The sequence below is a fragment of the Blennius ocellaris genome (assembly GCF_963422515.1).
Source record: "Blennius ocellaris genome assembly, chromosome: 20".
Classification (NCBI taxonomy): Eukaryota; Metazoa; Chordata; class Actinopteri; order Blenniiformes; family Blenniidae; genus Blennius; species Blennius ocellaris.
Genome location: NC_137669.1, coordinates 21,223,749 through 21,249,975, shown reverse-complemented (window position 1 = coordinate 21,249,975; position 26,227 = coordinate 21,223,749). Strand labels below are relative to the sequence as shown.

The following is a 26,227-nucleotide window of genomic DNA, read 5'->3' as shown; positions in this document are numbered from 1 at the left end:
CGTGGCCCCGCCCCTTTCCCACCTCTCGCGTGTCCATTGATTTGAAAAAAAAGAAAATCGGCGACCAGAAATCAGCGGCGATTTCACGAGTAACAGAGAGAGAGAGAGAGAGAGGGAGAGAGAAGGAAAGGGAGAGAGAGAGAGAGAGACACTGGGCTGGTTGGCTCCGGTTTGTTTTTGCTCGTTGCGAGACGCGGTTCCTCCGAGTGGAAAGGAGAAGGAGACGACGGAGGCCGTGAAGTGAAAAAACAGACGCCGGGGTGTCGGTGCGGCCGCGGGCTGAAGGAATGAGCCCGGACTGCGGGTCAAGTGGCGTCACCTCCCTCCGCGGCTGCCGCAGCAACGACGCGCCGGATCTGTTCTCCGGGAGCACGGCTCGGCCTTGACGGAGGAGACGCGAAGGTAAAGGGCGTGAAAAGTTGAATCAACCCCGGGAGAAATTGTTGTTTTTTTTGTTTTTGTTTGTTGTTTTTTATTTAAAGGAGAGATTCAGAGAGAGAGAGAGCGAACTGTTGCTGGCCTGTTTACGCTTCTTCCCCTCCGTCGCTCCTGTTAGCTAGCTGGACAGGAAGGGGACGGTTTGTTTGTCCAAAATCCAATAAACGTTTCCGTCAGCGACGTTTGTTTGACCCGGCGTGGCGCTTCTCTCTGCAAAAAAACACCAATAGCTCAGTAGAACCTCGCAATACTCCGTCTTTATCGTCCTAAGGATGGACCGTCGGTGTGTTCAGCTCCTCCAACTGTTTATTTTCCGGTACTCTTGCAAGCAATGGAGCTCTGAAAGTCCCGAAAGTAGATACATGAAGAAAAATAAATTAAGGAAGAAGCATTAACTTGAAACTTGCCTCCAAAGTGGCCATAAAAGGAGAAAATAACATAGACCAAAAACAAGCAGATATTAAAAAAAACACCCAAATCCTGCACAGATGAGTCGGAAAATACGTTAAATCCGTGAAAAAAACGGGCAGAAAACGACTCTGTAGTGGGAGGAAATGATCTAAAAGGGACTCAGAATAGCTATAAAAGATAAGCTTGTAAATTAAACCACCTCACTGACTTATGACGTGGAAATAGTTTAGTTGATTTTTATTTGTAATGACACATGACCAGGAGCTTTCACAGAGAAAGATCAAGCAATTCTACCTGGACACAAAAAACCCTGCAGAGCCAGGCTCAGAGGTGGAGACTGCTGTGGTGGACGGGGTGAGGGGGTGGAAGGACAGAAAAAGACAGGACAGACAGATTGTTGGGGAGGAATTCAAACCCTGGGTTCGGGGTAGGGGGTAGGGATTCTCAATACGCCGTTCGGCAGACAAAGATCAGCCCACCGGAGGAGACAGAACACAGACTGTAGGACAGAGGGAAATGTTTGCGACACGTAACAATGGCAGTGGTGGAAAGGGGAAGATGCTCTGTCTAGTTCCTCCAGCCGTCTTAACGAGGAAACGGTCCAGGGTGGCCTGAACCAGTCCTGCGGGTCAGTGTCGTTCAACAGAAAAAAGGTTTATGCCGAACCTTAAAAGTAGAGCTTGTCGGCCTCCCCAACTAAAACTGGGAGCCGGTTCCACATGAGAGGAGCCTAAGAGCTGAAAGCTCTTGCCTCCACCAGTTCTAATTTTAGAAAACCTCGGAACCTCCAGAGCCGCAGTCTGAGAACCAAGTGTTGTTTTAGTGCAGGATGGGACCAACAGCGCTGAAAGATATGATGGAGCCTGGATGTTAAGAGACTTATAGGTTAAAAGAAGGATTATAATTTCTATTCTGGGTTTAACAGGAGTGATGTCACGGGGTCGGCACTCTCAATCAGTTGAAGACTTCTTCACACTCTGGAAGTAACAAATGCATGAACTAACTCAAGTCAACGTGTATCTGAGTGAAGCAACATTACGCAGGTGAAACGTGGGAGTTGAAGGATAAGTCATGGTCAAAATAACTCCCGCGTTTCTCACGGTGGTTCTGGAGGTCAAAGACATGATGGAAAAAAAGGAAATGACTATCGCAAATCTAACACAATGTTGTATTAGCTACAAATGAATGTAAAATATAAGAGACGGAAATGGATTATGAAAAGCAAAAGCATCCAACATTACACTAAACTACTGACTCGTGTCACAAACTGAGCTTAATGAAATATAACAGCTGCAATTAAGACCGAGGTCCAGTATTAACAGGCCTGGAATATTCTGGGGAAAAGGTATATGAGACATAAATGATACTGAAACATCACAGAGTATGATGGAGAATAACTAAAATGCAAAGCAAATGAGGTGAGAGGAAGGCCTTGAGACGGAAGACTTTTGCGAATTCAAATGCGCAGATCGCCGTCTGATGAGAACAGCCGGAAGACGACCATCATCATCATCATCATCGTCGTCTTGGGAGTAGCAGGGGGTTTACCCCGCTAAACTCTCATGGAGCCGTTATCACAGCAGAGGAGCAGGAGAGCCCAACGGTCCGCCTCCATTTCTACTTCGGGAGAGTTGAAGGTCTTCCAGAACGAAGTGTTCTCCCGAGATAATGCGGTACAATCAGACCTTTAAGATATCACAGGGCTTAAGAGCTTTCTAAGTTGGAGCGATGATGAATTCTCCTCTCGGCTTCACAGGGAGTCGTGGCGAAATGTAATACGGTCTCTTGCAAGTGCCTGCCAGTGTCTTTGCTTCAGCACATTGGATCTGCTAAAAGCCTTTTGGAAAGTTATTTGGAACGACCTCATAACAAGGAATTTCAATAATCCAGTTTTGGAAATAACAAGTTAATAGAGGATTTTTAGGTGCACTATGAGCTGCGCCGTTCCCGATTTCACTAGTATTAAACCAGTGAAAGAAAACAGTCCTGCTTCATGAGACACATTCTTGGAAAAGAGAAGTGCCGGTGACACAAAGGACTGAAGAATGTGATGCAGTATGGCCAAAGGCTCAGAGGAGAGGAATAAAACCGCTGCAAAAGACTCACCCAGCAAAGTGTTAGAAAATATCAAAGCCAATGAGCAAAATGGGACTTTGTGACAAATAAATGTGCAAAAAGTCTTAAATATGTAACATGAAAGGTGCAAACTGGACACAACTCTGGAGTCGTCACACATGCAGGACCTATTCTAGACCAAAGTCACACGATAAACCAGCATCAAGGTCACAAATTGATCACAAAGTCTGTCGGCATTAAGTCGGGGTTGTTTCGTTTCTTAATCCATCCAGGCTTTTTGAGGTTCCTTTTCGCACCCGTTTTGATCCATCCTTCCATCTTCTATACTGCTTTTTCCTCTTCGGGGTGCTGGCTGTGCTCTGGGGTGATTTTTTTATAGTCCTAAGTCAAACCCAGAATGCTCAAAGTAAACCCTGCACACACAGGTGTAACATAGTTGTTCTGTATACTTCTGTACAGTTTGTCCTCCAGTCCTCCGTTATAGCACACCGAAGGATTTAATTGATGTCTGAGGAAAAGGCCTGAGCTTTATATTAGACTTTTAAGTGTCCAAAAATAGCCTGTGCCTCTCTGTGCTGTGAGCCCCGTTCCATGTTGAGTTCATGCGACTTCAGAGAGGAGCTTATACCGTCTTTGATCCCAGGTGGCTGCGCTTCACGTCACGCCGCTGTGCTTTTCTGTGTCAGGTATTCAGTGTCGTCTTCGCGTGTCTCCTTGCATTTTGTGTCGGCCTTTTCCTTCTAATTGGGTCCGTCCATGTGTCTTCAGTGCCACTTTGTCCAATTCAAGGTCGCAGGGTGGCAATGACAGGAGGCAGTCTGATCCACACACACACCATTAACTCACCATTTACACAGGAACCTTTGATTTAATAATTAACTTTGCACCCACACGTCTGTGCTGTGGAAATAAAGTGTGGTATCCAGAAACGAAGCCCACCATGCACAGGGAACCACAGAGAGGTTCCACCTCACCGCCATGCTGCCGTTTCTCTCGCTCAATCCACTGTGTTCCCGCGCAGGCAACATGGAGATGGTGTTCTTCCGGCTACCGGGCCACGGCGACAAGACCCTGAAGAGCATGAATTCTCTGCGGTCCCGTCAGCACTTCTGCGACGTCACGATCGTGGCCAGCAACTACCAGACGTTCCGGGGGCACAAGGTGGTGCTGGCCGCCTGCTCGCCTTTCCTCAGAGACCAGTTCCTCCTCAACCCCTCGGCAAAGCTTCAGGTTGGACGGACGGCACCCTGCACCCTGCTCCCACTGCGTCTTTAAAGCTCCTGCAACAACGGCGTCTCCCCCCCCCCCCCCCTCTGTGATCCAGGTGTCGATGCTGTACAGCTCCAATGTGGTGTGTGACCTTTTGCAGTCCTGCTACACCGGAATCCTGCAGTTCAAGCTGGAGGAGATCGTCAACTATCTGACCGCGGCCAGCTACCTGCAGATGGAGCACATTGTGGAGCGCTGCCGAGGGGCGCTGGAGAAGTATGTGCAGCTGAAGAATCCCTCTGCCCCCAAGGTCAGTCCTCGGAATGAGTCCTTTTTTTTTTCAAAAGCATGTGGTTTTTCTGGCAGACACGAGAAGCCGCCGCTCCCTCTGCAGTTCACCATTTACTATTTGTGCACAACATTTTGGTGTATAAAGAGTCACGCGAGCGATAAAGCTCCAGAAATGTGCAGAAGGAACAGGAATATACAGGAAGAGTGAAACGAAAGCGCTCCGGTGTTCGCTGGAGAATCTAAACGCTAACATGTGTTGGTGTTCTTTGGCCTGAGGTGTGTTCAGTGTTTCCGTTTGTCCCCGAGGACACGTCGCGCTTCCGTCCTGCACTGCAGTGTGTAAATAGCATCAATGGAGTCGAGGCTTGTGACCCCCCGAGCAGTTTGGAAGTGATTTCCTCTCACGGCGGGGGGGGGGGATTGTTCTACGCTTTTTACTTTGGCTTCGGCCCAGTGATTCTGAGGATCGGTTCTCTGTATTCTGACCCGCCTCTGTCTCTGATAAGTCCCGGGACGGGTGGACATGGACAATCTGGAGTGTCCTTGCTGCTTTCTCTCCAGATATATGATCCCCCCCCCCCCCCCCCCCCCCCCCCACTTTTCTCACCTATTCCTCAAAGTTAGTTTTTTTTTTAACCAATTCAATACTTCCACTGATGCAGTTTTTCCATTTGTTTTCAAACTCCAATTCTGTTTTTTTTCCCCCTGAAGATGACGGTGGAAGACAGCCAGGGCAGACCGGTGATAGTCAGCGGCAGCATTCGCTCCTTCGTCCCGACTCTGGCCAGCCAGTCGTCCCCGGCCAGCCAGCACAGCCCGCCGCTGCGTTCGGGGGAGGAGAGCAGCGGCGAGGCGCCTGCACAGGGCAGCTCTCTGCACCAGGATGACAATCCTGTTCTGGACGAGCCGTGCATTAAGGTATTATACGCTTGTCTTCAACGCCGTTGGTCAACAGGAAACACTTTTAGGTTGATTTTGATGGGAACAATTGGGATTTTGTTCTCGCCTGGTAAGTGCTCTTCTCCTGCTTGATTCTTGGAATTGATTCGACATTGATTGTTGACGGCGGAATCCTCCGGGGGATTGTTCTCGCTCTGTTTGCTTCTCGTTGATGTCTCTGTAATAAGCTTTGCCACCGGCTCTGATCGGAGTTGAGGTACAACCTTTTTATCATCTTTTGCAGGGACTTTTTATGGCTGTAGAATTAACTTCAATTAAAAAACCTGGCAGTACTGAGAGGTTACTGTTAGAGATGTCTATGATACGCTGGGTAATCTTTTCCATGATTGGACAGTCCTGCAGAAGTACAACTAATATCAGACCCAATTTTCAGTTCCTCTGCTTCATTTTTAGGTTTTTTTTTGTCTTTTACGGTGACGAGGCGTAAAGATGCCGAATTCTGAGCTTGAACAACGCGACTCGTCGTCTGGATGTTTCCAGGCAGTCATCAGACCCTCTCTTCAACTCTTCAACTCCTTCACAGGTCAACGCGTCGGACGAGGAGGACGAGTCGAGGCAGGAGGAGTACAACATGTTCAGGGTGTACATCTCCGAAGAGGAGCAGAACAACAGGGACGCGGAGGAGCGGGGAGCTCCCTCCGACAGGCACCTGGACGCCGGCTTCCCGGAGGGCGAAGGGCTCGTGATCGCCGAAGAGGCCGGCGAGTACGACCTGAATCCAGCGGAGGAGGAGCTCGGCGCCGACCTGCTGTCGGCGGAGGCTCTCCGGGCCTTCCGGTGCAGACTGAGCGAGCATAAAAACGCCCGGGGCCGGGGGCGGAGCAGAGGGAGGGGTTTCAAGCGAAAGAAGTTCGCCTCGTCTCAGGAGAAGCGATCGTCCGGCGCGGCTCACCAGGACCTGTGGTACTTCTCCAATCCCCAGCTGGGGGGGGGCTTCGGGCTGGACTACAGCCAGGACGGGCTGAAGGCGGCGGGCGGCTACGTCTCGGTGGAGCTCCCGCAGCTGGACTACGGCGGCGCCGACGCCCAGGGCGACAAGGTGGCCGCCAACAGCCTGAGCCAGTTTTCCCTGGACGAGTCGAGCTGCGGCGAGGGCGGCTCGGGGCTCGGCGGCGTCGGGGCGAGCGAGGGAGGCGACGAGTCGGTGGCGGTGGTGGGCTCCACCTCCAGCGTGGTGGGCCCGGTGATCTGCGAGCACTGCGGCGTGACCTTCCCCTCGGCCCACTCGCTGGCCGTGCACTCCCGCTCCACCCACCTGCTGTACTCCTGCCCCTGCTGCGGCAAGCACTTCCACCACTCCAGCAACCTCACCCGGCACATGGCGGTGCACCGGGGCGCCGGCAAGACGCACCAGTGCCCCCTGTGCTACAAGACCTTCACGCAGAAATCCACGCTGATCGACCACATGAACCTGCACAGCGGCGAGCGGCCGCACCGCTGCGCCTACTGCCACGCCCGCTTCGCCCACAAGCCGGCGCTGCGGCGCCACCTCAAGGAGCAGCACGGCAAGACCACGGGGCAGAACTCCCTCCACGAGCAGGAGGAGCGGGAGAGGGCGGGGGCGGGGGCGGAGGTGGGGGTGGGGGTGCAAATACAAGAGGAAGAGCCAGAGTGCGTGGTTACTGAACAAGTGTCGTAGGCCAAAGAATTCCTCACATGTAAACAAATGTCCCGCCGGCGGAAACCTGTCCGGTTTGGAGCCGCGACATCTGGAGCCTGTTGAACAAGCAGGCTTAGTGAAAACACTGAGTTTTTTTCTTTTTTTTTTTTTTTTGGCCTCAGATAAGGGAGACTCTTGAGTTCTATGTTTGCGTTCATATCCGCTGAAAGCTTCACGGTTTTTCTATCCTAAACCACAGACTCGGATAAAACAAACAAACAATCTCGGCTTCTGTTGCCACGACAACTTCAAATAGCGGCGGGATTGTGTCGGAACGACATTGTTCTGCGATTTCAAATGCAGAAAAAGCGGGATTTCCCCAAGGGGAATAATACTGTGTGATTTGTTAAAAAAAAAAGTTCACAATGTTTTCTTTGTTAAAGACGGAAATGAAAACCGTTTTGAAATCGGGTTAATGGTGGTTTAGTACGGTCACACGTTCAACTCGTCTGAGACTTAATGACCGGCGGTGTCCTTCACTGACACAGAATGTAAAGGTCCCATATTATACAGTTTTTTGTTGTTGTGGGGGTTTTTTTATTTCACATAGGGCTCAGAGGTCCAGCCAGTGTAGAAGTCCCTCTTATGAGCTCGCTCGTAGTTTCATAGCAGAGCTCATCTACCTGTGGGAGGGTCAAAGTGATTGTCCACTACCAGAGGGAGTGGTTATTTTACTCATATGACATCATGAAGGGAAAATTATTAAAATACAGAGCGAGCAAGTGAGGAGGTCCCGTACACATCCTATGGGCACACGTCTTGCTGTTAAACCATTATAAGGTGCTTTTTGCATAATATGGGACCTTTACTTTGCATGATTATGCAAAATCCCTGGCTGGTGTGTGTCCTGAGAACCGCTCCACAATTTGATGATTAACACTGGAAGAAATGTGATCCGCAGGCGAGGAAAACACTTTTTATGTGTCAGTTTGGGCTTTCGGTGTTCGGATAAATTCCCAACGAACTCCTCCAGCAAAAGTTTCACCAAAAAGAGAAGCACCACAGTTGCCTCCGGCTCGGTTTGCATCCCGACAGCTGATAAGACGACCGGCGCTCCGACTGCAATGAGAAGGAGAAGAGATTGTGTTTGAACTGTTGAGGAGCAGCGGGGTTCCGGGGTTGAAGGACCTCCAGCGGTGACCTGACAGTCGTGAGACGAAGAAGCAGCTTCTGACTGCCACGGGGAGAGAAAAAAATAAATAAAACCTGAGTATTTCACATTTCAGCTGCTGGAAGCGGAGAGACGACGACCCTGAAACCAAAGCAGACAAACACAGCCATCCACTTCTTGGTTTTCCTTCCGTTTTTGTAGCTGTCCCACTGAATCAAGCGTTGCTTTTTCTTAACCTGTTGAAATAACATTTGTAATATTAAGTAATGGAATGTGTCGTTTGCAGAAGCTGACAAATGGTTTGAGAGTGTGAATAAAACGCCTGAAAAGTTTCCACTCGGCTTCATCATTGATCCTCTCAGACCATAAACACGATCTTGTCAAGATTTTCACATATAGACACATGATCTGTGTCCACTGTATGATTGGTTGATGCTATTTATGGCAAATTTAGATCAAGGAACCAAAGTGAAGCCTGGCCTGTAACAGGTTGATCAATATAAAAGCCTAAAACCGTATTTATTGCCGCTACATCTGTCTAAAGAGTGTTAATTGAGGATGCAATTGGCATATTTGAAATAAGTTTATTTTAAGTTGTGTTTTTAGGTACATTTAGTATCTTATTGTATTAGAATGGCAATATCTAAATATTTTTGGATATTAAGGTTAAAAACAATATAAAATTATTTTTCTGAAAATGATCTATTCTCAATAGGGTATAAATAAAAAAAAAGATATCCAGTTTAAAATGTACATACATTTGAACCAACCTGTGTTCTCTGTTCTTTTTGTGTGATTATTTTGTCAAAGCTCAATAAAAAAAAGAAACATACATTTGTTAAACACTAAATTATATCGGGGACTTTTTGTTCTTTATAATTGATGAAAATGATGAAAGCAGCATCTCAAAATATGAGAATATTTCATGTTTGAAGCCATAATTCTCTTTTTAGGATTTAGGAAGGATTTTAGTTTGCATGTTATGATGGAAATAAGTGAAAAATATACAATTTTCTGTAAATATTCTTGAGATACAGATTTGACGCAGGATAAAAAAAATTTTATTCAGCTCAGAAAACAAATGTGTGTCAACAGCAAGGCTGCGACGCATCAACGACACAAAGAAAAACATCCTGCGTTACAAACTGCACAAAGAAAGAAAATAAAAGAGCGTAAATCACAGGAACTCCTCGCTGTACACCACCTGGTTCCTCTTGTCCCGGTAGGAGCCTTTTGTGCTGTTCTGCACCGCTGTGACAGAAGAAGAAGAAGAAGAAAGGTTAGCCCACGGCGGGCGGACAAGGCGGCGCGATCGGCGTCTAAAATCAACAGTTTACCCAGAGAAGCCCACACGGATTTGCCGGTGGCGGCGTCCAGCATGGGCTGCTTCCTGGCGATGCTGACTTTGATGTGGACGTCTCCCACCGTGCTGCTGTTGAGCTGAGGAGATGAGAGACGCCGAGTCAAGATCGAATAAAACGCTGAACATTTAGTCACGCGTTCCTGGCGTGTAAACATGAGCTTAAACTACGAATAGGAAGAGAAAAGTCTTCCTCAACAGGGATCGATTAGCTTAATGGTTAAAAATTATCCACAACAAACGTGTGTGAAATTTTAAAAAAATAAAAAAAATAAAATGGGGACCCACAAGATTCACAAGAATTTTACATATATATATTAATTTTTTTATTTTAAGTTCTGTAATATTTTTGTAACATTATAATCCACAGCTTTATTAACGTTCCACCACCTGCCACCAGGGGGAGCTCACGTACCAGCACCAGCCTGAGCCTCGTTTAATTCTGGGACAAGTTACAGCTGTTTGATCTAAAGTGGACTGTAACAGTTAAAAAGGCGTTTTATTGATCTATAAAGAATCAAAACTCAAAATATTTCCAATTTGTCTTGGTGTAAAGGACTACTTCATGAAGAATTCACTATTTTCTTCCTCTGCAGCACGTATTTTCCATTATAGTATAGTTATAGTCATTTTAAAGTTATAACTGGATACAGTTGGAAAAAAGGAAAGATAGACTGATTTTAGCTTGAATTGTTCACATATGTGTTATTATTTTCATATATTTAAATGTTATTTCCTTATTCATGCTGTGTATGTGTTGCACCGAAAAAGAACATTTCCACTCTGCAAGACGTTTGAGCGGCGCCGCTCTCATCCAATAATTTGTGTTATTATTTTGTGTTATTATTCTCATATATTTAAATGTTATTTCCTTATTCATGCTGTGTATGTGTTGCACTGAAAAATAACATTTCCACACTGTAAGACGTTTGAGCGGCGCCGCTCTCATCCAATAATTTACATTTTCCTTATTCGTAGTGTTTTTGGAACGTTCCGTTTCACCCACACACGTTTACGTCGTCGATTTATTCTCGCCCGACTCACAACCAACCAACCAACCTACCTCAGCCACCGCCGTGTCTGCAGACTCCATCTTCTCGAACGTGATGAAGGCGCAGCTGCAGACAGAAGGAGAGACGGGAGTTTAAGGACGCCGCCGGTCGATTTTTCTTTGTTGCGTTTGTTGTTGTTTTTTCTCTTCTCGGGAGCGCTCATACTTGCGGGGGTTGTCCATGGAGAGGTCGATGATGTTCCCGTGTTGGGAGAAGGCAGCGCGCAGGCTGTCCTCCACCAGGCCCGAGCCGTAAACGTACACCGTGTTCCCCTTCCGCACGCCTCGGCGCTCCGGGTACGAGTCCGAGCCTGTGGGGGGGCGCAACGGCAGGAGGGGGGCAGACTATAACTCATAGTATGGACGTTACAATTATTATACACTATTACACATTGTTATTATCTGTATTATTGTTATTATTATTATATAATGCCTACTTCTAATGGCTCTGCCACTGCACCTTACTATCTATTTATCTTGCTTTTATCTCCTGCTTATTTCTAAGTGCCCATGTTCCGTTCTGTGTTTTACTTTTATGTCTCATACTCAGATATTTTTATATTTTTACTTTTTACTTTTATTTCTATTCTATCGTATTTTATAATATTTGTATGTACCAGATTGCTGCAACAAGACAATTTCCCTTCGGGGATGAATAAAGTAATTATCTATCTATCTATCTATCTATCTATCTATCTATCTATCTATCTATATATCCATCTATATATCCATCTATCTATCTATCTATCTATCTATCTACAAGGGTTTCACTGCGCTGTGCCTCTGGATCCGGGACAACTCACGTCTGAAGGGTCCATCTCGATCCCGGTCCCGGTCCCGATCCCGGTCTCGTTCTCTGCTATGGTCTCTGTCTCGTTCACGTTCACGCTCTCGGTCCCGGTCCCGGTCTCTGTCTCTGCCTCGGTCTCTCTCCCGGTCTCTCTCCCGGTCCCGCTCCCGGTCTCGGTCTCTCTCCCGGTCCCGGTCCCGGTCTCTCTCTCTGTCCCGGTCCCGGTCCCTGTCCCTCTCTCGGTCCCGGTCCCTCTCTCGGTCCAGCTCCCGGTCTCCTCGGTCTCGCTCTCTCTCCGGGTCGCGGCTGGACGACATGCCTCCGCCGCCGCCGCCGCCACCGCCACCGCCGCCGCCGCCGCCGCCGCCATCCTCCTCGTCGCGGTAGCGGTCGCTGGAGCTGACGAAGCTGTAGAGGACGAAACGGCGTGAGACTCGAGACGCAGCGTCTCTGGTCTGATTTTTTGCTGGCGGCTTTTGGACTTTACCTCTCGTATAAAGATTTCCTTTGCGCTCTCTTTCCCGACTGGAAGAAGCACCACAGTGAAGTCACACAGGTGTACATATTGATCCAAAATCACCTCAAACTGTGGGATTCTATATGAAAACAGCATGATTTAAGACGAGCGGAACGACGGATACTGAAACTGTAGATCTACGTGACTGAGTCAAGACATTGGAAAACCTCCTCGTCATAAAGTCGCTGTTTAATTCTTTTCTCCACTTTGTTCCAAATGTGACACACCAACAAGTGAGTCTCACTCACTGTGACCAAGGAGTAAATAACATCAGTTCCAGCAGGTTATCATACAGGAAACTAACATGATTGGTTGGAACACAGTTGGTCAGGTAACGTGTAACGCTCCGGTACCTCAGGTTGGTCTTCGTCTGCAGAGACGCTCCTCTGGAATGGTAGGAAGGCAGGAACTGGGCCTTTTTCTGGGTCCTGTGCCGGCAAACACATGAATTAGGACAATTACAAGAACGCGGGGAGGAAAACTCCTGCGTTCATTTCTTTTAATGGGGTTGAAGAGAGAAGAGCCACAGAAATGTCAGTGTAATAGATACATGATCCAAAGATTATACTTCAATCACTCATGTGTAGCCTATCAGCAGACCCTACCAGTGTGTGATGGCGATTGGGTTTTTTTTTCTATTTTTTTCTTGATATTCACACATTTTCATGACAGCCTTGCCTGCAGACACCCGGAAATACCATGACGGTCATTGTGTGTCACAGTGTGTGTTTAACCGCGCGTCACCTTCAGTTTGATTTCCAGCATCCGAGAGCGTTTAAAGCCAGAGTTCTTGTTCTCAGACTTAATCGCGCTGATGGCCCCCGACTTGATGAGCATCTTGGCTTGCTCTGTCGCCGTCGCCGTGTCGACGACAGGCTGATCCGACAGAGCTGCAACGAAGAAGCGTAGAGTTAAAACAGTAATACGCAGCATATGCATGAATATTTTACTCAACCCCCATGACTGTATGCATGCAAGCCTGAGAATGATTGAATATTAAAACAGCTGTTGGGTCATTTTCACTATCAACAGATCATTGCTGCTTCAGTCTCTTATGAAAACATAGACAATATATGACTTTCTGTAAGTTATAAGGAACTGCATTACTTTGAGATGTGAACACAAATGTGCCAGCTTTGAAAAAAAAAAAAGTCATATAGTCAAATACACTGACTTCGTTTCAAGCCGCTCTGGTTGGTCTGATTCGTTGAACTCTGCTTCTTCAAAGCAAGCAGCGCCTTTTTCTGCAAGGAGGATTCGCACATTAGGGACATTATAAATCCACTTAGAAAAGTTTAAATCCATAAAAGACTTTTTTCACACTTAAAGAAGCATCTTTCATTCAAAACGTATTTAGTAGAGTTTGTGAATACTTCTGCTGCCTAATTATCAATAAAAACAAATATTGTCCATTTCTGACCGGGTGTGCACAAAGGAAAAAGTAAAACATTCCAGGATTGGTATGTACTGATTAAAGAGTCCTTGTATGATTATTACAATAAAAACTTTGCTTCCAAATGAGTCTCACATCTCTCTTCACATGAGGATCACCAAGTACCTTTTTCTTGAGTTTGGCATATTTCTTCTGCAGTGCCTCCTCTTCCTCGGTCAGGGAGCTTGGAAACACCACCATGGTGACAAATACTAAAACACAAATAACAGCTTGTGAAAGGTGCACGTTTAACTGCAACATTTCAGAGGAGATTTAGTGTTCCATTCCGCTTTTTACGCGACGTTTTTTGCAGTTATTTTGCGATTTATTCGGCCACTACGCCACTAAGAAAGTCACAAGAATTTCACATTGTTTAATTATACTGAACCCTGAGTTTACAAAGCGTGTTTTCTTAATGCTGCAGCTAACAGCCAGCATACGTTAGCTCAGTGATCTATTTCCCCCAGAACACAAGGAAATCTGCCTGAAGAAAATGGAAATATAATTAATCTTCTTCCGACCTTGTTGGATTTATTGAATTGTGTTATAAACGACTTTAAACTGCATCTATTTAAGATTTTGATTCGTTAAATTCACTCACCCGGAGGTATAAACAGCAACACAGGCGCGTAAATATGACGTCACAGCCACGACAAGGGGTATTTTTTTTAATCATTATTTTTAAATGTATTATTTATAGTATGACATTCAAAAATTCGAATTGAATCATTTACACCAACAACAAAAAATCTAAGTATATTTTAAAATTTTACTTTTTGTTTCTCTTTGCGCGAAGCTTGCCAGCCACTTCCGGTTGACGCCTTAAACAACTTCCGGGACGGCTACGGCAACTTTGTCCAGCAACTTTAAGGCTTTCAAATCTTTGTCTTTGGAGAAAAGGGGTCATGGAAAGAATCAGTGAGTGCTGTTTCGTGGCAAAGCCTCTCTGTTCCTACTCGTGTCTCGTCGACAAGCGCGTGGTTGTCCTATCGCCGCTCTTTGTGCTGATGTGGCTGTCAGGGATTTAATGGTCGCATGGATCGTGACTCACTCGATTGTGTTGTTGTTGTTTTTACTGCACTCATGCTCTTTGTTTTGTTTCTGCGCAGACGTGCCCCCCGTGGGACCCGCAGACCTGCCCATGTCCCTGCTGGAGATGGGATGCTCCGGCAGGTTCGAGCTCATCACACACCCACTGGCCGGCCAGCCGTTACCTCCACAGAGCACCGTGAGTACAGCCTCGGTTCACATCTTAAGTGGGGCTTTTCATTGTTATTCAGTTCATTCAATGGCAGCCAATGTTCACTTCATTCAAATACAGTGCGTTCATAAACCACAATACAACAATCTTGCTTTTTCGAGCTTGATGGAAAATCATTGTACCTTTAAACAGCTAGTGGCTCGAGAGCAGTTATTAATATGGCTCTTTAATATAGAATAATATAAACAAATCAAGTTGATGCTTCATTAGTCCCTTTTAGGAAATGATCGCGTTTTTGGGCCTGCTTTACTTGAAATGACAGTTAGTCTGAGTTTAGGAAAAATATAAGGTGTATCAGGTATATTTTCAAGCAACACTTCAATCCATCTTTTAAAGCATTTTAGAATGCCCCCCCCCCCCCCCCCCCCCCCCCACACACACACACACACACACTACTAGAGAGAGAAATCAAGAAATCTTCCATTTTATTAAAGATTATCTATTGAAAAGGAAGTGAATACAGTTCAGAGCCCATGGACAACAACCTCGCACGTTCATTTTCATTTTCTAGTTGGTTAAATTCTTCCAATATGAGGATGGCCGATGGTTAAAATTCTGTTGTTCACAACATATAATCAAAACTCTACAGAATAAAACCAAGAAAGATTTTAGAACTCTTCAGGCATTGTGTAGGGATTTTACAATATTCTAATTTGGCCATTTGAAGTGAATTGCCGTATTAGTGCAGATTTTGATCGCATTGAAATGAGTGGATATTTAAAACTCAGTTCTGCTATTCCTCTGGCACAGCTCCCACACGGCCTCCCTCCCACCAGCCTGAACTTGGAGACGGAAGTGGAGAAGCAGTTCTTGAGGGATCCCGCCTGGCTGCCCATCCACAGCACAGACTTTTCCTTCCAGAAGTTTCTCAAGTGCGTTCAATAGGAGGCTTCAACGTGTATATGATGAATTTACCTTTCAATGTACAATAATCCCTTTTTGCTAATGACATGAAATATAAAATATTTCATTATTCTGAGGCATCAAATCAGGATTTTATGAGCCGTAAAAGCAAAAATAATTAAATCTGAATTGTTTGTTTAAAAAAAAAAAAAGTGAATTAGGGCGACTTTTCAGTGAATTTATAGTTTGTGGAGAGACCCTTGTATTTACTGTGTTTTCCTCCTCATCAGGGTGACTCAGCGAAACATAAACGCCGACTCGCTGCTGAACTGCACTCCGTCTCCGCTTCACTCTGGCCTCTCCGTCGTCAGAGATCCAACCACAGGGATGCTGCTGGACTTCACAGAGGTGAAGTGGGGACAACGTTTCCTTCTCTTCTCAGCCCGTCTCTGCTGACAGGATTTGACGTGCATATGTTGCTGATACCTATAAAAATAAAACTACCTCGAAACAGAGAAGCTGATCTTTCCCATCAATACACTAGAAAAAAGTGGCTAAATGATGAAATTGTCCACTTCTTGGTCTTCTTGTTGATCGGTGTTCAGGTTCTCCTGGAGAACACGGACCTCTCGGCCAAGAACTCGCTGTCCCTGCAGCGGCAGCCCGGCCCCCCGTCAGAGAGCCTCCGAGGAAGCAATACCAACTACCCCTTTCTCCCCGGTGCGGATTAATCATTCAAGACATCTTTTGAAAACGTGTCCAGATGTTTGCTGGTCATGTGGGGTTTTTTTTTGTTGTTTTTTTTCCACCATCTGTCTTGTTCCGATTTCCACAGGAGGAATGGAGGAACTCACCCTCGAACAAATCAAGACGAAGTCCGAGCTGGAGGAGGATATAGACTTTGAAAAAGGTTGTTTGTTTTTTTTAATTTGTATTTGAAAAATTGTGGGGAAAATGTTAGAGATGATGTTGTCATGGTAACGGTTTGTCATTTTTTTTCCTCTCACAGATTTAGTGAAAGTGCCTCCTGGATTTAAAGCCGGGATGGACTTCACTGACAAAGGTTTGACGCCAAATAAGACATGCAAGTTAGAAAATAACCAACAAAAAAGGCCAAAAGACAAATGAGAAAAAAACCCACAAGTGTACAAACGAGAAAACTAAGTCGAGTGAAACAACACACATAAACATGAAAAAACATTACAACATATAAATTCTGGATTATAAGTAAGTCAAACAAAAAGATAAAGAAAAACCTCACATCATGTTGTTTATTCAGTCACTTTAATGTGACACAGGTTATTTTACAATGCAATGAAGTCAACGTATGCTCTTGATGTTGTTTGACAACTTTCTGTGTGTTAAACTGTGTATTGCAGAGGGCAGAATAACGAGGTCGGAGGTCAACCTCATGTCCCTCCTGAACACTCTGGAGGACATCTATGACCTGCAGCCGGACGCAGAAGAGAAGGACGGGGGGAAAACGAGCGAAGAAGCTCCAAAACTACCAAGAACAAACAGCCTGGAAGATCTGGGCATTAAGGTATTAAATCAAGTTCACAAACGGGGTTAAACATTTTGATTTAATTTTTTTTTTTTTACATACAAAGTCATTTTTGAAGTTATGCAACATGAGAAATTTAAAGCAGTCTCCGTTCTCTCCCTCTGACATCAGGACGCCGTGTCCTCCTCGTCCCAACCGGAGAAAGGAAAAGACAAGCAGTCGAAGCCAAACGAAAACCCGGCGGCCGCCAAGAAATGGGCCATACCCGTGGACGTCACGTCGCCCTGCGAGGATTTCCACAAGCGCGTCCCCAACCCGGCCTTCAAGGTGCGGAACCCCGTCGCCCGTTGGCGTCTGCCAGCGCGCGTCTCTCGGTTTGGTTTAAAGCGGCACGCTGTGCGTCTGTCCCGCTCTGCTGCAGTGGCCGTTCGAGCTGGACGTCTTCCAGAAGCAGGCCGTGCTGCGGCTGGAGGCCCACGACTCCGTGTTCGTGGCGGCTCACACGTCGGCGGGGAAGACGGTGGTGGCCGAGTACGCCATCGCACTCTCGCAGAAGCACATGACGAGGTGTGTGTGTGTGTGTGTGTGTGTGTCTGCCGTCGTTAATTACCCCTGGCTTCGTTTTGTAGGCTAGTGCGGTAGAACCTGCCAAACGCAGACAGGGGGACGGGTTTTCCTGCCAGATTTCCAGCTGAGGGGACAAAATACTTGGGCTGGAACGGATTATTGGACTATTCAGGCTGCAGGTGATACATGATTGCGTCCATTCTACGCTCCCGGCGTAATGATCGCAAAAATCCCCTCAGAGGGTCAGTTAGACGTCACTCCTACTGGAGCTTCACTTTCACTTTATCTCAGACAACATAAGGCCGCAAGAGGCTCCAATCTGGTCCCACCAAGCAAGGAGGGTTTTTATTTTTAACATTTCATTGTATTTTGCACCAGAATTTAAATAAAATTGACTTTATGTTGAGATTGTAATCATTTTCAGTACTAAACTGTTTGATCTTGTAAAAATACAGACAATTTCCTGACACACTGTGAGCCACAGCTAAGAAAAACTTCAAAGTGTAAATCTAAATGTTATTATAGCACTATTTTACCAGTCTGGTCACTCGGGATGAAACTGGACTTTATGTGGTCCCTGAAGAACATTAAAGCTTGTTTAATAATTATCTTATATACACATGTATTTATATTGTATACCTCTTGTGTTGATTCAGCTATTTGCTTTTAAATTACATATTTAGTGTCGTGTAATGTAGAGTAGATCTGTTTAACCTGCTTTTCCACCAGAGGTTTGATTCACTGTGAGGTTTTAATGCAGGTCAGCAGTCCGTGTGGATTTCTGTCGTCTTTCATTGTGGAGGATTTTAGACTGATTCTAATTCTTATCTGTGAAGGTTTGGCTTTCCAGGCAGTTGTGAGGAATGTGTGAAGCGGTGAACGGCCTTGGAATATTTCTTCAGTCAACGTTTCCTGAAAAGTAGAAGAATGTTGAGAGTGAAGTCATTATAAATGACTTTCTCCGCCCGAGTGAAGTAGTTGAACGTGAGGAGGATACGAGTGAAGGACGTCTGCAGAAATTATGATTGTCTTCCAGTTTGAGCATCTTTTGTGTGTGTTTTTTTAATTTAATAGAACAATCTACACGTCTCCTATCAAAGCTCTGTCCAATCAGAAGTTCAGAGACTTTAAGAACACGTTTGGGGACGTTGGACTTTTGACGGGCGACGTCCAGCTCAGTCCTGAATCCTCCTGCCTCATCATGACCACTGAGATCCTCAGGTACAACTCAACTCTCTTCATTTCACTCATGAGCTGCAGCAGCTGAACGCTTTTTTTTTTTTTTTTTTCCAGCTTTAATGAAACATTGACCTTAAATTCAGATTCTGATGTGAACTAATGTTCTTGTAACGATGCTGCTCTCGCCACATTTTTCCCTTTTTACTATTGGTATTATTATTATTATTATTATTACTGATATATATATATTGTTATTGTTTGTTATTTTATTGCTACCATATTGTTATTGTTATATTATTGCTACCATTATTAGTAGTACTATACACGAGTATTATACACTATTACACATTGTTATTATCTGTATTATTGTTATTATTATTATATAATGCCTACTTCTAATGGCTCTGCCACTGCACCTTACTATCTATTTATCTTGCTTTTATCTCCTGCTTATTTCTAAGTGCCCAGGTTCCGTTCTGTGTTTTACTTTATGTCTTCTACCCAGATATTTTTTACTTTTATTTCTATTCTATCGTATTTTATAATATTCGTATGTACCAGATTGCTGCAACAAAACAATTTCCCTTCGGGGATGAATAAAGTAATTATCTATCTATCTAAATGGCGTCCAGTGTGTAAATAACACGCGTTTCCCTCTCGCCTGCTTCCCGTCGCAGGTCGATGCTGTACAACGGCTCCGAGGTCATCAGAGACCTGGAGTGGGTGATTTTCGACGAGGTTCACTACATCAACGACGCCGAGGTCAGGGCGGGGGCGGGGAGCGTCCTTCTCTTCTCTGATTGGCTCAAAGACAAATACAGGCACTGTGACCCAGCTTTTCCCTTTCCCGTTCCTCTAGAGGGGCGTCGTGTGGGAGGAGGTTCTGATTATGCTTCCCGATCACGTCAGCATCATCCTCCTCAGCGCCACCGTGCCCAACGCTGTGGAGTTCAGTGAATGGATCGGGTCAGGAGGATGTTTGATCACACTTGGCTCATTTGCTGCTTAAACAAACTGTTTAAATCAACATTTAGCAGCTGCTTTTTTTCTTTAAATCCCACAGCCGTATTAAGAAGAGGCACATCTATGTGATCAGCACGATGAAGAGGCCGGTGCCTCTGGAGCATCACCTCTACACTGGGAACAGCACCAAGACTCAGAAAGAGATGTTTCTGCTGATGGACGCTTCCGGAAACTTCCTCACCAAAGGGTGCGACCCCTCGTCCGTGTGGCCACGTCGCGAGGCCGGTTTTAGGGTTTGACCAATTTAACGTCGAGTGGTCACTTGTTTTTTTTCACCCCGCCCAGGTACTACGCCGCCGTCGACGCCAAGAAGGAGCGAACCAGCAAACACGCCCAGTCCTTCGGCGCAAAGCACGTCTCCCACAACACCACAGCCAGTCAGGTGACTCTCTCTCTCTCTCGCTCTCTCTCTCGCTCTCTCTCTCTCTCTCGCTCTCTCTCTGGCTCTCTCTCTGGCTCTCTCTCTGGCTCTCTCTCTGACTCTCTCACTCTCTCTCTCTCTCTCTCTGTCTCGCTCTCTGTCTCTCTCGCTCTCTGTCTCTCTCGCTCTCTGTCTCTCTCTCTCCCTGGCTCTCTCTCTCTCACTCTCTCTCTCTCTCTCTCCATCTCTCCCTCTCCATCTCCATCTCGCTCTCTGGCTCTCTCTCTTTCGCTCTCTCTCTCTCTCTCTCTGGCTCTCTGTCTCTCTCTCTCTCTGTCTCGCTCTCTCTCTGTCTCTCTCTCTGTCTCTCTCTCTCTCTCTCTGTCTGTCTCTCTGGCTCTCTCTCTCACTCTCTGTCTCTCTCTCTCTCTCTGGCTCTCTGGCTCTCTCTCTCTCGCTCGCTCTCTCTCGCTCTCTCTCTCTCTGTCTCTCTCTCTCTGGCTCTCTGGCTCTCTCTCTCTCTGGCTCTCTCTCTCTCTCGCTCTCTCTCTCTCTGTCTCTCTCTCTCTCTGACCCTCCTAACCTCATTTCTCCCTGGACCCCCCCCTCAGGACCGATCGGTGTGGCTCACCCTGCTGCACTTCCTGTCCCAGCGGCAGCAGACGCCGGTGGTCGCCTTCACCTTCTCGCGGACGCGCTGCGACGAGAACGCTCGCTCGCTGGACTCCATGGACCTCACCTCGTCCGTGGAGAAGGCGGAGATCCACTCCTTCTTCCAGAAGAGCCTGAGCCGGCTGCGGGGGGCCGACCGGCAGCTGCCCCAGGTAGAGAGCCGCCATGCAGTCCCTGCTTCTGCAGCTGGAGATACTGATTAATTAATTATGATTAATATGTGGTTTCACAATTGTAGATGAAATCGTCTCACAAGCTCCTGAACTTTTACACCGTGTGTGTTTGTCTGGCTTAAATCATCACACTTCATCTTTCTGCTTCTAAAACATTCAATTTAAAGGCACAATGTTGACGTATTCCACCCACTAAGTGGAGCCATGATGAAGAGATCACCGGTGTACGTCCCCTGCAGGGTCTGTGTGGCGTCTGATGGGTGAAAGTGGTGATTTAACGCCGCCCGTTTCCTCCGTCCCTGTTTGAAAATGTCAGATTCTGCTCATGAGAGACCTGCTGAAAAGAGGAATCGCCGTCCACCACAGCGGCATCCTGCCCATCCTGAAGGAGGTCATCGAGATGCTTTTCTCCCGAGGGCTCGTGAAGGTGAGAGACGAGCGGCTCCGACGCCAAACCCGAGGCCCTTTTCTCCTATTCCTATACATCTATGTATTTAAAAAAAGGGGGTCAATCTTCCTTCCTTTCCTTAGGGAAGGGTTAAATGAAGGGCGCAGATCCCGGCGGAGTCGTTAAATTTCAGCCTGTCTATTTACCGTCTGACCGTCTCAGGTGCTGTTTGCCACCGAGACGTTCGCGATGGGAGTGAACATGCCGGCCCGGACGGTGGTTTTCGACAGCATCAGGAAGCACGACGGGACCGGCTTCAGAAACCTGCTGCCAGGTTTCAGCCTCTCCCTCTCTTTTCCTTTCATCTCCCAGCCAACATTCGTTATTCTCTTTCATCTGACTAAAGGCGAGAGAGAACAAACGGCGTCTTCTCTGTTTGCCCCTCCGCCTTTGCAGGCGAGTACATTCAGATGGCGGGCAGAGCGGGCCGCCGGGGGCTGGACGCCACCGGCACCGTCATCATCCTGTGCAAGGCCGGCGTGCACGAGATGGCAGACCTGCACGTCATGATGCTGGTGAGGCCCTCCGTGTTGGAAAAACACCTCAGAGCTCATCTCGTCCACGTGGGCTTTCATATCGTGTGGTATTAAGTCTCCTGGTAACGTCTCCAGCAGAGCTCTTGTTTGTTTTGGATGTGATTCAGGGAAGGTGTCGCATGCCGACTTATTCATTTAGCATGCAATTATACGGTGGAGTGGGCTCTTCCAGCTCCATCTCCCTCCGCGCCTTTGTTCCAGTGAGCGCTTCAACATAAATTCTCTCCCTTTTCATATTTATTTCTTGTCTCCAGTGGGACATTTTTATTTTCTTTATCTAAATGGAGGGGAGCCGCAAGCTCCTCTTATACAAACGGTGTAAAACTATTTCAGGCGTGAACAGAACTGATGACCGGAGGTGGACAATGGTACTCTAGTACTTCATTACAAGTAATTGTACTGTTGTTGCCCTTTAACTTCTGGGTGTTTTTAGCGCTGGCTCGTCATCAATGTCCAGATTAAAAGGTTTGAATGATGATCGGAGATGTGGACGGACTCGGCTGTGGCTTGTGACTTATCAGTATTGAAGTCAATTACTATTTATTTATTTATTACAAGTACATTACTTGTAATTAATTTCCTACCTTGATGATTACGATATTTTGACTGAGGAAAATACGAGGCACATCAGAGGGAAATCAAACCACAGATTGATTGGTATTATTCAGAGTCGGAGAATACGTAAAGATATATTTTTTAACTTCTGCCCAATGTCTAGAAAATCTTCGTGATTTTAGGCATTTAAGGTATTTTGCTTTAAACTATTTTCTGTGTCCTTCTATAGAATTCTCAATCAACGAATATGTTTGGCTACAAACAGCAAAATATTTCCAGTGTTCCTGAATACATTTTATTGTATATAAATGTCAGAACCCTGTATTGATAAGGACTGACCTTAAAAAATACACAAGTTCTCAGTCTGATGACGCCTCCAGGAAGTAATTTGTATATTACAAATTACTTCCTGTGTTTTTATTGGTCTTAATGAAGTACTTCAACGAGGACAGAAATACTTTGAGTGTCTGCGCTTTATATCAGCCTTATAAGTGAAACCTGGCCTTCTGAGGTCCAAGTTAGTTTTTGCATTTAAAGTAATAAAACCTTAAACACACGGGGTCTCGGCTGATTGTCGGCGTTTGGCTGGTCTCAGGGGAAACCCACCGTCCTGCAGTCTCAGTTCAGACTGACCTACACCATGATCCTCAACCTGCTGCGAGTGGAAGCCCTGCGAGTCACCGACATGATGAGGAGGAGCTTCTCCGAGAGCCACCGGGACACTCAGGTAGGTCACTCTGTCCTCGCGCTCCGTCTCACGTCGTCCCTGGGGCGACGACGGGTGACCGGTGTTTTCTTCCTCCTCCTCCTCCTCCTCCTCCTCCTCCTCCTCCTCCTCCTCCTCCTCCTCCTCCCTCCTCCTCCTCCTCCTCCTCCTCCTCCTCCTCCTGGCTGAAGGCCACTGAGAAGCAGATCAGCCAGCTCAAGCAGACACGCTTGTCTCTTCCCGTCCTGGACACGGAGGGTCAGCTGTCCGACCTGCTGTCTTACTACCGCACCGTGACAGAGCTGCGCACCACCATGGAGACCCTTCAGGTTCGCTTGACGAGTCGACGTGGGTTTTTTTTTTCATGGTTTTTATTTATTTTTAAACTTTCCCCGTGATGTTTTCCTTCCAGCGAGCCATCCTGGAGTCAGTGAGCGGCCTGAAAGCTCTGTCTGTGGGCCGGGTCGTCGTCGTCAACAACAAGCAGCACCTGAACGCTTTGGGCGTCATTCTGCAGGTGGGACGGTTTCTTCCTTTGCCGCTGGTGCAGCTTCTTCTCCACGTGAGAGGAAGTTCAACAAACTCCTCTGCAGCTCCTTGCAGATGTGAGGTTATAAGGTGCCGTCTGGCTTGTAATCGGATTTTAAATAAAGCGTCAGTGTCCCGTTAAATTTTTCAGCTCGGTAAACACAAGCACAGATAATCCTGTCGGTTCCCTGTTGACTAAATGAAAATCGACAATAACACCCGGGAAAAAAAGTGTTTTAAATTCCTTGAAGCTTTCGTTTAACAACTATATTGGATTTTAAATGCTGATAAGTTTGTGCATGTGTAAAATACAACAGAAATATTTTATTAATCCAGAGTTAAATTGTTGTTCATCGTCATTTCAGTGCACGTTTACAGTAAATCAGCATGTTTATTCTAAATAGATTCAAGATGCTTTATTTATCCCATAAGGGGAATTTCAAACTGCACACACTGAGTGGTTCATGTAAAAACAACCATAAATACTGAAAACATAGAAAGCACATAATAAAAATCATAAATACAATAATCCAGAGTTCTTTAACAAAGTGCACCTGAAAGAGCAGGTTGTAGTGACTGAGAAGCCGATTAGAAAAATACAACCGGGGACTTGTGCGTAAATGTTTTCTTCATTTTATCTTATTTTTCTTTCCTCGTGACGTCTCCCTCCACTTCCTGTCGGCCCCAGGTGTCCAGCGACTCTGTGAATCGCACCTTCACAGCTCTGGTCATCTGTGAGAAGGGCAGCGAGGAAGGAGAAGGGACAGGCAACGACATCACGAGTTTCCCTCACCTGTACAACACGGCTCTTCTTCATCCCGAAGGTAGCGCCACTTCCGCGCCGGCGCCGAACTTTAGTTTTTACTGAACTTGCTTTCCTTAAACGCTCTTAAGGTTGTTTTTTTTTTTTCTCTCTCACTGGTGAAATTCGTTCCTTTCCCTCAGGTCCCTGCAGCCACACCGTGAGGAAGCTGAAGCTCCAGGACATCTCGGCCATCACGGTGAAAACCCTCAAAGTCATCCCCGACAGGATCATCGACAATTACAACAAGAGGCAACAACCGCGGTTCAAGTGCGTCGTCGCCCCCCCTCCGGCCCCCCGGCCCCGTCGGGGCGCCCGCCACTCGCTCGCGTCCCACTTCTGCGTCTCCACCTCGTCCTCAGGCACGAGCCTCCCGGCCAAGCCATCTCCACGGCGACGCAGGAGCTGCTGCGATTGGCCGAGGCCAACCCCCGGCGGCGTGGCCTCGCTCGACCCCGTCAACGACCTCCAGCTGAAGAGCGTGGACGTGGTGGAGAGCTGGATGAGGACCCACGTGCTGCGGGACACGCTGAAGGAGTTCAACTGCATCCACTCGCCCACGTTCGCAGAGCAGGTGTGTGTGTGTGTGTGTGTGTGTGTTTGCTCATAAAGCCGTCACATTCCTCTGATGCGGCTTAAATCTGCAGCTAATTAATTTCACCATCTTACATAACACGCTGATTTCACAAGTAGACGTCTCTTTCAATTGCATTTCTTCTTTATATATTTATTTCTGAGCTTCTCCCCTTTACCAGAGATATTAAATCCACCACTCTTTTGCTGAAGTGTCAAGTTATGAAGTATTTGCACTTGTAGCACGACTTAATAGACTTTGATGGATATCTGCACTTAACTTCAGTCTTTAATTTCCTCATGACTTTATGATATCAGTCATTTTGGCACTTCTGTTTATTATATCGGCGTCTTCCTGTGTAAACTCCCGAGTGATCTGGAAAATGCGCCTCAGAGCTGAACGATGAACACTTTGAGTGTTTACCAATAAAAACAGCCTTTCGCGCATTATCCTGACTGACTTTCCCCCCGTTTCTCAGTCCATCTTTTGATTCTGTGTCGTTTTGTCCGGTTTGTTCTCACCGAGGATACGCGAGACCCGAGAGCTGCTTCTATAATTACTCGCCGCTGCAGCTCATCGCCCGTCTCTCTGACAAAAGCCCGTTATTGCAGCCGTCTCACGCACACAAGCTCATTACTTCCCTTGATAAGAAGAAGCTCTCGGTGTTGCTGCTGCCGCTTATCGGCCTACATTCACCTACTCTTGTGTCTCCATTCATCGGGGCGGGGATTAGAAATCGATGCTGTAACTGGCCTCCTTATGAGGCGTGATCGGTAATCAAACTCCTCCCGTGTGTTTCAGTTTGCCCGGGTTCAGGAGCGGATGGTGGTGGAGGAGGAGCTGGAGCGGCTGATGTTCCTGGTGTCGGATCAGTCGCTCACGCTGCTGCCGGAGTATCACCAGAGGATCAAGGTCTGGACAAGATCCACTCTGTGGTCGGCGGCAGTCACTGAAATTCACATTGAACAGTCTTTGATTAAGTGGTTTTCTATTAATCACTGGACAAGCGAACGACGTCTGCAAGTGTTTTCTGCACAATGTCTCATCGTGTAATTGGTTTAATAGCGCCGGAGTGCCGCGAGCTTTAGCCGCATCTTTGTGATGGCTACTGGGCACTTAGAGTAGAGTAGAGTAGAGCAGAGTAGAGAGCTTTATTCCTCCCCAGGGGGAAACACAAACTTACAACAGC

At 46.7% G+C, this 26,227-nt stretch overlaps 3 protein-coding genes across 3 annotated transcripts in view; 2 read left to right on the top strand and 1 right to left on the bottom strand.

The window, feature by feature from the left end:
- Positions 1–87: 87 nt before the first annotated feature.
- LOC308144685 (uncharacterized protein) lies at positions 88–7,024 on the top strand (the record flags this gene model as incomplete). Its single annotated transcript, XM_080515865.1, has 5 exons — positions 88–402; positions 3,947–4,155; positions 4,250–4,444; positions 5,137–5,343; positions 5,909–7,024. The coding sequence occupies exons 2-5, from the start codon at positions 3,952–3,954 to the stop codon at positions 7,022–7,024; spliced, it is 1,722 nt and encodes a 573-aa protein (XP_080371991.1). The 5' UTR covers positions 88–402; positions 3,947–3,951.
- Positions 7,025–9,206: 2,182 nt separating this feature from the next.
- Positions 9,207–13,930, bottom strand: nelfe (negative elongation factor complex member E). Its single transcript, XM_080515928.1, has 11 exons — positions 13,908–13,930; positions 13,433–13,518; positions 13,049–13,118; positions 12,619–12,764; positions 12,228–12,302; positions 11,845–11,882; positions 11,371–11,765; positions 10,734–10,878; positions 10,580–10,634; positions 9,494–9,596; positions 9,207–9,407 (listed from the first exon to the last, which is right to left on the bottom strand). Exons 2-11 carry the CDS (start codon positions 13,505–13,507, stop codon positions 9,334–9,336), a joined length of 1,176 nt encoding a protein of 391 aa, XP_080372054.1. The 5' UTR covers positions 13,508–13,518; positions 13,908–13,930; the 3' UTR covers positions 9,207–9,333.
- A 222-nt stretch (positions 13,931–14,152) lies between these two features.
- The window catches only part of skic2 (SKI2 subunit of superkiller complex), a 13,632-nt gene continuing 1,557 nt past the window's right edge, over positions 14,153–26,227 (top strand). The window contains 27 exon segments of the mRNA XM_080515864.1: positions 14,153–14,224; positions 14,416–14,534; positions 15,318–15,439; positions 15,701–15,818; positions 16,016–16,130; positions 16,246–16,320; positions 16,420–16,473; positions 16,790–16,953; positions 17,086–17,241; positions 17,336–17,481; positions 18,556–18,702; positions 19,338–19,422; positions 19,520–19,626; positions 19,724–19,870; positions 19,969–20,065; positions 20,656–20,868; positions 21,206–21,316; positions 21,500–21,611; positions 21,734–21,852; positions 23,024–23,155; positions 23,326–23,463; positions 23,547–23,651; positions 24,351–24,486; positions 24,608–24,734; positions 24,827–24,893; positions 24,895–25,038; positions 25,840–26,061. Of these exon segments, the coding sequence (XP_080371990.1) occupies positions 14,212–14,224; positions 14,416–14,534; positions 15,318–15,439; positions 15,701–15,818; positions 16,016–16,130; positions 16,246–16,320; positions 16,420–16,473; positions 16,790–16,953; positions 17,086–17,241; positions 17,336–17,481; positions 18,556–18,702; positions 19,338–19,422; positions 19,520–19,626; positions 19,724–19,870; positions 19,969–20,065; positions 20,656–20,868; positions 21,206–21,316; positions 21,500–21,611; positions 21,734–21,852; positions 23,024–23,155; positions 23,326–23,463; positions 23,547–23,651; positions 24,351–24,486; positions 24,608–24,734; positions 24,827–24,893; positions 24,895–25,038; positions 25,840–26,061 (3,291 nt within the window). The 5' untranslated portion in view covers positions 14,153–14,211.